Below are 7,926 nucleotides of genomic sequence, written 5' to 3' on the forward strand. Positions count from 1 at the left end.
ATGGACAACAAGATACAAAAAGACCAAAAACCTAACTGCCACTTCTGAAGAGCTGGGAGCAAAAGCAGGGTAGTGCTCAAGGCCCGGCACACATCACCACCAATGAAGTGGGCAAACCACCTAAGCCTCCCATCTGGCCCAACCCATGGATATGCCGCTACCCTCTGTCCACACAAAGAACCAACTCACCCCTCCTCGGGGAGCAAAGAAGAGAACTTGTTGCTTGTTTTTGCTCTCCCATGCTGCAGCAGGGGCCCCAATAAAGCCTTGCCTAGATTTTTCATCTGGCCTCTTATCAGTTTCTACTGAGGGCCAAGAACCGTGATCAGTGACACCTACAATGCCTGTTTGTTCGACAATCACTGAGCACCCACTGTGTGAAGGCACCTACTGTGCGTACACAGAAAAGGAGACAGGCATGTACCCTGCTCCTTTGAACTCACAGTCTAGCAGGGACATAAATAAGGGAACAGGAAGAGTCGGATCATGGGCATGCCACCTGTGCCATCACACAGAGCCCCGTACTCAGGAGAGCCCTGTGCTTGGCTTTGCTGTCACTGTCTTGAAATTCTGAACCGTTTTGGAACAAAAAGCCTCACGCTGTCATTTTGCACCGGGCTCAGCAATTTATGTAGCCAGTTCAAGGAAGAGGCAAGCAAAATGCACTAGCTAATGCCAGATAGAGGAAGTGGGGGCACAGAGTAAACTCCCTGCTGAGTCCTAGAGAATGAGTGGGAGACACCAAACAGAGAAGTAGAGGGAAGAAAAGGGAAGGGACCACATGTACAGACCCTGAGATAAGAAAGTTCAGGTGCCTCATAGAACACTGTAGAATGTGGGGCGTGATGATACACCATGAGACGAAAGGGGAACTAAGACCAACAAAAGTCAAGATAATCTTGATGAAAAACAAAACAGGGGTGCGTGCTATTGGACACGAAGACTTTTTGTAAAACTCCAATAATTGAGCGATTGTGGCTTGGGGATAAATAGACCAGTGAAACAGACGAGAGTCCAAAAATGAATCCACGCATAAATGGAAATACGATGATGATAGAGAAGGCAGGACAAATCAGGTATTAGTCAACGAACATTGCTGGGACAATTGGCTATCCACAAAGGGGAAAATACTAGAGCCCTGTCTCACACCACACACACACAAAATTCCAAGTGGTTTAAAGACCTAAATGTGAAAAAGCAAAGCTTTAAAACTTTTGGGGAAAAAAGAAACAGAATCTATCTTTATAAACTGGAGGCAGAGAAACAATTTCTTCTTTATAACATAGAAAGGACAGAAAAGATCAGCTGGACCACATTGCTACTTTAAAATTTCATATTACAAAATATACATGCTCACTGAGAAGGCCAGTTCTGACTCTTTCACTTTCTCTCCCGAAACCCCTTTCAAGCAGAGCCATGTCTCTGAGTACAGGTTCCCACGTGGAGGAAGGTTGTGCTCTTAGCTTCTCAGACTGGGATGGGTGTGAGACTGCGACACCCTTGACTTCTTGCCATGGTAACCCAACTCCTGACTTCAAGAAAGCCAAATTATTATTTAAAAGATTACTTAGTAAATACGGAATCAAAAACCTATCAAGTACACCCAGCTTTTCCTCCCCAAGGGCTTTCCATGTTCTGGACTCTCATCTTGCCCCACAGTGGACTCTTTCCCACCCTCTAAGCTTCAAGGAGATCCAACCAGTCCACTCTAAAGGAGATCAGCCCTGGGATTTCTTTGGAAGGAATGATGCTAAAGCTGAAACTCTAGTACTTTGGCCACCTCATGCGAAGAGTTGACTCATTAGAAAAGACTCTGATGCTGAGAGGGATTGGGGGCAGGAGGAGAAGGGGACAACAGAGGATGAGATGGCTGATGGCATCACTGACTCGACAGACATGCGTCTGAGTGAACTCCAGAAGGTGGTGATGGACAGGGAGGCCTGGCGTGCTGCGATTCACGGGGTCACAAAGAGTCAGACACGACTGAGCGACTGATCTGAACTGAACTGAAACATAAACTGGCATGTCACCTCCTCAGAGGCCTTCTGAAGCCCTTGTCACTCTCTCATGTCACCTAATTCTTTCTTGGCACCTGTCACAATCTGTCATCTTATTTGTTTATTGTCTCTCTCCCCCCTACTAGACTCCACGGAGCTGAGCATCAAGAGACATAAACCAGCAGCCCTTGGGACTAGCACACATTTTATTTGGCTTGCAGAGTTTTCCCCAAAATTAAATTTATTGGCAATCTTTAGAAATCAAGAGATTTTATATAAACATCTGAATTTCCAAGTTGTCATGAATAAGATCTAGCACAACAGGGTAGAGGTGTCTGGCGGTGCAGCCTCTGGTTTTCACCTCCTGGCCCCTACCACACCCCATTACATCACACTTGGCTGTCTGCACTCCTTTATCTTACCTGTCTGACCTCTGGCCGCCTTTAGAGTCTAAAACCTCGCTATGTCCCCCTGCAATTATGAACATTTCAATTAATAAGCTAAAAGTGCAAGAAAGGTTGACCTTTTTTTCTTTTTTGGTCCCCGGGGGGTGGGGAGTTGGAGACAGTGGGATGCAGGCTCTTATATCTCTGACAGGATCCAACCTGGGCCCCTGCATTGAGAACAGTGAAGTCTTAACCACTAGACCTCAAGGGAAGTCCCAGGTTGACTGTTTTGAAGGCAATAATTCAACTAAGCTCTAGGAAAGGTCAACCCCACACAATTTGTATGACACCAAGGACCCCCTTCTAAGTGCGTGAATTCTTCTTGGCCCCCAGAACCAACGTTACTCTCCCTTGAACTCCTGCTGATGATCTGGACATTCTTTCCTTGGACGATCTAAATGATAAGCTTAAAGTAGATTAATCCATTTTTAGATTAGATTCATCTAAATGATACATTAATCTAAGTAATAAGGTTTTGGTTACACTACTGTACATTAACATGCCGCCCTAAATCCGTCAAAGAGTAAATCTGTAAAGTAGGGAATTGGGTGGGTTCATACATAGTGGGAATTTGTCGTGTTTGGGACGGTCAGTATCTAAATCCTCTCTAAGGAGTGCCAAATCTACCCCCACGAAAAGACCGCCCGGCAACAGGGTCAAGAAGACAGAACCCTCCAGATCATAGTACGCAGGCGTGACCAAAACCTTCGCCAGTTGTCTGCGCCGCTGTCACCCTCCTCCAGCACTGCGCAGGCGCTTAGACAGACCAACCTTTCCCTCCCCCTTCCATCTCTCCCCTAGTCGAGAGGACGCCCTCCCGCAGAACACAGTTCCTGCGCAAGCGCCGTCTCGCGTCCCTGCCCGAAGGCCAATTGGAAGCGGCGGCGGCTGGGCGCAAGGGGCACAACGCCGTGGGTGGGGCGTGGACGTGAGGGCAGCGCGCTGGCGTCACAGGGGCGGCTATATAAGTGAATACAGGCGCCGCCCCTCCGCCCCAGTCACTGAGCCGCCGCCGAGGACTCAGCAGCCTCCCCCTTGAGCCCCCTCGCTTCCCGACGCTCCGTCCCCCCTGCCCGCCTTCTCCCGCCGCCGCCTTCCGCAGGCCGTTTCCACCGAGGAAAAGGAATCGTATCGTATGTCCGCTATCCAGAACCTCCACTCTTTCGGTAAGTCCCAGAAAGTCCCGAGGGGAGGAAGGCCCCGGTGGGGCGCTCCGGTCTCAAACAGGGCCAAGAAAGCTGCTAAACGTTGTAGGTCTTCGTAAACTTGGGCGGAGGGGAACTGTCTTGGCCTGCGGGCTGTAGGGCCACTGCCTGGGCCTTAGAGTTGGCCCCTGAGCGCGACCGGAAGGAGCGGGCGGGAGGTCAGCCCTTGGGCGGGCTTCGCGTCTCGGGTGGCGCATTTACTAATGGCTCCTGGGCCTCTTCGGGCCACACCCGCCCCTCCCGCCACCCCTGCGTCACGTCCGGTACGTCACCGCCGTTGTCACGGTGTCGGGAGGGAGAGGCGGCGCCAGCCTAAGTGACACCCGCGCGCGCCAATGGGGCGGGAAGTGTGGCCCCGCCTTAGAGCTCGGGTTCCGGCCGGTTGCATCAGCTGGGTGGGGCGCCGCCGGCCTGCCCTGGCTCCCCCGACACGTGATCGGCTTCCCAGGGCGGGCCTGGGGCAGGAAGCCCAGGCTTTCTCCCAGGCTGGGAAAGCTGGCCGTCCCGGACTGACCTGTTCGAGGAGAGCCAACAAAGAACATGTCTGATCCGACCAAGCCTTGACGATTTCTGTATCAGTTTCTGCACGCAGAAGAGATCAAGTGGAAGGGTGGCAGTGGCATCTGAGCTCAACATCACTAAACAAGCTTGACCTTTCTTCCCAGACCCCTTTGCTGATGCAAGTAAGGGTGATGATCTGCTTCCTGCTGGCACTGAGGATTATATCCATATAAGAATTCAACAGAGAAACGGCAGGAAGACCCTTACTACTGTCCAAGGGATCGCTGATGATTACGATAAAAAGAAACTAGTGAAGGCGTTTAAGAAGGTAGGTTTTTAATGAGATTTTAGGAAAGTCGTATTTACCCTGCCTCCATGGAGCTGCTGAGTTGTATTACTTACTGAAAAGGGGTATTAACGGCATTCAAACTGTTGCTTGGCCTGACTTGTTTTACTTGTATTGTTCTTGCAGAAATTTGCCTGCAATGGTACTGTAATTGAGCATCCAGAATATGGAGAAGTAATTCAGCTACAGGGTGACCAGCGCAAGAACATATGCCAGTTCCTGGTAGAGGTGAGTTCTGTTGCTTTTTGTTGGTACATTTGTGCCTCTTCCCTGGTTAACTAATCTCAGATCTGCCTGGTCTATTCAGTTTTTTCTAGGGACATAGAAGTTTGTTTTATAAGGCTAAGCCAAGCAGTTTTTGAAGTTCAGAGTGTATTTCTGGAAAGGAGGGATTTGTCCACCTTAAAGTTTACTAGCTTGGATCTAGTTTAGGGACGTTGTGCACATAGACACTACAACAGGATGTCTGCTTGGCTATTCTTCAGTGGCAAAGTCTTATTACATCACTGATGCTAAACCGAGTGTACCCTGAGTTCAGTGCACCTTGGCTCTGGGACTCTTCTTGGCCAAGTGTAGAAGTAGGGAGAGAGGATTGTGGTCATCAGAAATGGAGGCTTTTACTGTGCTCCCTCTTAAAACTGCCCTTTTTTCCTTTGCAGATTGGACTGGCTAAGGACGACCAGCTGAAGGTTCATGGGTTTTAAGTGCTTTTGGCTCACTGAAGCTTAAGTGAGGATTTCCTTGCAATGAGTAGAATTTCCCTTCTGTCCCTTGTCACAAGTTTAAAAACCTCACAGCTTGTATAATGTAACCATTTGGGGTCTGCTTTTAACTTGGACTAGTGTAACTCCTTCATGCAATAAACTGAAAAGAGCCATGCTGTCTAGTCTTGAAGTCCCTCATTTAAACAGAGGTCAAGCAGTAGGCGCCTGGCAGTGTCCAGCCTGAAACAAAGCAATAACAGTGATGTTTCAGCCAAGTCCAGAGCCCCAAGATCACAGATGGCTATGTCTGGCCAGAAGCTCCTCGGCAGTCCCTCTGCAAAGTTCCCTGCCCTGAGAAAGTGTCACCACCTGAACAGTCCCCGATGAAGCGGAGAGCGGAGGATGGGTGTGGCAGCTGTGCTGCTAGAGGGTGCCTTCGGTGGTCAGGGAAGGATCCCGTGACGTCTCCAATGTGACTGGGTGGGCAGAACTTAGAGCAGCCACCCTCCAGGAAGGTGATAGGACATCTGGCTTGCCACCAAGGTCTTCATGACCAGACATGTCCTAGCTAATTGATGTCCAAACTAGAATGTGAGGCCAACCTTCTATCAGTTAAACTTTTGACAAGGGAACAAATTTCAAACCAATGTTACCAGTCACGTAGCTGTAGAGCTTGCAGCTTACTGGCAACAGCTGCCCAACGCCGTGTGAAGTAAACTGGTTTTTTGGTTTTTTCCCCTCTTCAGTTTTAATGTTATGTAATGTATTTAAACCCTTATTTAAATAAAACTTGTTTTCAGAAACATTTGATTTGTAGATTCTGTTTAATATATAATCAATCTTATGCATGTGGAGGAACCACAGAAATGGCAAGAGAGGGTACATCTGGACCCACAGCTCCTTAACTGGGGCCTGACCCTCTTAGCCAAGAAAAAGTAGTGAGCTTGTCCCTCCAAGCACACTCCCCACCCCTCCTTGTTAGCCGTTGTGTAAACATTCAGTCTGTTGTCTCAGTCAGCGTCCTGAAAAGACCTGCTGAGAATGGTCGTGAAAAGTCAACTCTTGTCTACTTAGTCTACCAGACCATCTTGTTAGCCTCCTGGATGTATGATGAATTGGTGTAGAGGCCACCTTGGAACCATGACAATGAATGTGTCTGTGGAACCAACGTGACTTGGGTAGATCTCAGGAGATAACAGCATAATTGCATCTATTTGATGCTTAAGAGAAATGAGATGTGGAAATTTGCAAGGCTAGTAGGTGCTAACATGTTTTCTAGGACCCAGGGCTCCACTGCTCTTCCCACCAGATGACCTTAAATGTTTTACAGAGGTTGCCTATTCAGTATATGCAAAGAATCATGGGACTCAAGATTCAGGCTAGTTGGGCAGACAACCTGTGCTCGAATGCTGACCCCAGATAGGAGTGTGAGACTGGCATACAGCCACACAGCTTGTGACACTCGGCACAGGTCCAGGCCACCAGTGGTTTGGCTGAAGAGCTGTAGCATCTAAGGATTTGGAAATCTTTCCCACCACCCCCATCCAGACCCTATAAAGCTAGGGAAGGCTCCATAAAGGTGTCATCTGAAGCAGGGCATTCCAGGCAAGGAGGAGTCAAGACCCAGATGTGACGACCCAAAGTGTGTGAGGAAGCCACAGTAGGACCATTTAACTGGAACAAAGCCCGTGCATAGACCCTGACGCAGTACTTCTTACTATGTGTCAGGCTGGTGCTAAGTGACTCATTTAACAGTGGGGACTCAGTCCCATGGTGGGAAAGAGGGAATTGGAGAAGAGGGCTGGGTGGAAGGGCTGCGTGGCCTGAGCCACAAGCCAAGGCTTTTTGATACTAATATGCAAAAGAATCAAGAGTAAAGAATGTCTCCCAGGGATCTTGCTGATGTTCCAGTAGTAAATAGTCCCTCCCACTGCAGGGAGCACAAGTTGATCCCCTTTCAGGGAACTGAGGTCCTGCATGCTGTGTGGCCCAGCCCCAAAAGTGAGTGATTAACAAGATGGTTAATGAAATTTATGGCCAAAAAGTATCCCAGCTCTGCTCCTTGGTTCCTCTCTCCCACCCCCAGTTACTTCTCTGCCTCCTCTTTCCCCTCTCCCGTCTCCTGCCCAGTCCCAGGCATCAGCCCCCAGTGCCAACCCTCTGAAACAGGGACAAAGACTACAGACTGGTCAGCTAAAATGAAAGCCTGTTGTATTTTTAATCTATAAATAGGTCAAAGAAACCCAGTATATTCCAGAACAAACATTGTACCAGAAGGTTCTCGAATTGCCCTTCCTTGTTTACTAACCTGGGTAGTTCCTCCTTGTGGTGGCATCAGGGTCAAAAACTTTACTATTAATCTGAAAAAGAGTGTATGTATAACCGAACCACTATACTGTACACCTGAAACTTACACATTGTAAATCAACTACAATAAAAGTTTTTTTAAAGGAATTAAAGTTTTAAATCTATATAGGAAAAGAATCTGAAAAAGGTTGAATATATGTATATGTGTAACTGAATCACTATGTCTATACCTGGAACGAGCACATTGTCAATCAACTATATTCCAATAAGGTTTTTTTTTTTTATTTTTTTTCAATAAGGTTTTTTTAAAAAGAAAACAGAAACAACACTTTACTATTGACTGTTCACCATTACTTTGAAATTAAGAGCTCCCTGACATTTTAGCTTTTAAGGAGATAAGACATTATTTCAAAATTAGCT

General features: G+C 47.8%; 1 protein-coding gene across 1 annotated transcript; it reads left to right on the forward strand.

Moving 5' to 3' along the window:
- Nucleotides 1-3,422: 3,422 nt before the first annotated feature.
- On the forward strand, nucleotides 3,423-6,004 carry EIF1 (eukaryotic translation initiation factor 1). The gene is made up of 4 exons (XM_005899233.3): nucleotides 3,423-3,609; nucleotides 4,314-4,477; nucleotides 4,622-4,723; nucleotides 5,155-6,004. Exons 1-4 carry the CDS (start codon nucleotides 3,579-3,581, stop codon nucleotides 5,197-5,199), a joined length of 342 nt encoding a protein of 113 aa, XP_005899295.1. The 5' UTR covers nucleotides 3,423-3,578; the 3' UTR covers nucleotides 5,200-6,004.
- The last annotated feature ends 1,922 nt before the right edge of the window (nucleotides 6,005-7,926 follow it).

Source organism: Bos mutus, chromosome 19 (genome assembly GCF_027580195.1).
Source record: "Bos mutus isolate GX-2022 chromosome 19, NWIPB_WYAK_1.1, whole genome shotgun sequence".
Taxonomy (NCBI): domain Eukaryota; kingdom Metazoa; phylum Chordata; class Mammalia; order Artiodactyla; family Bovidae; genus Bos; species Bos mutus.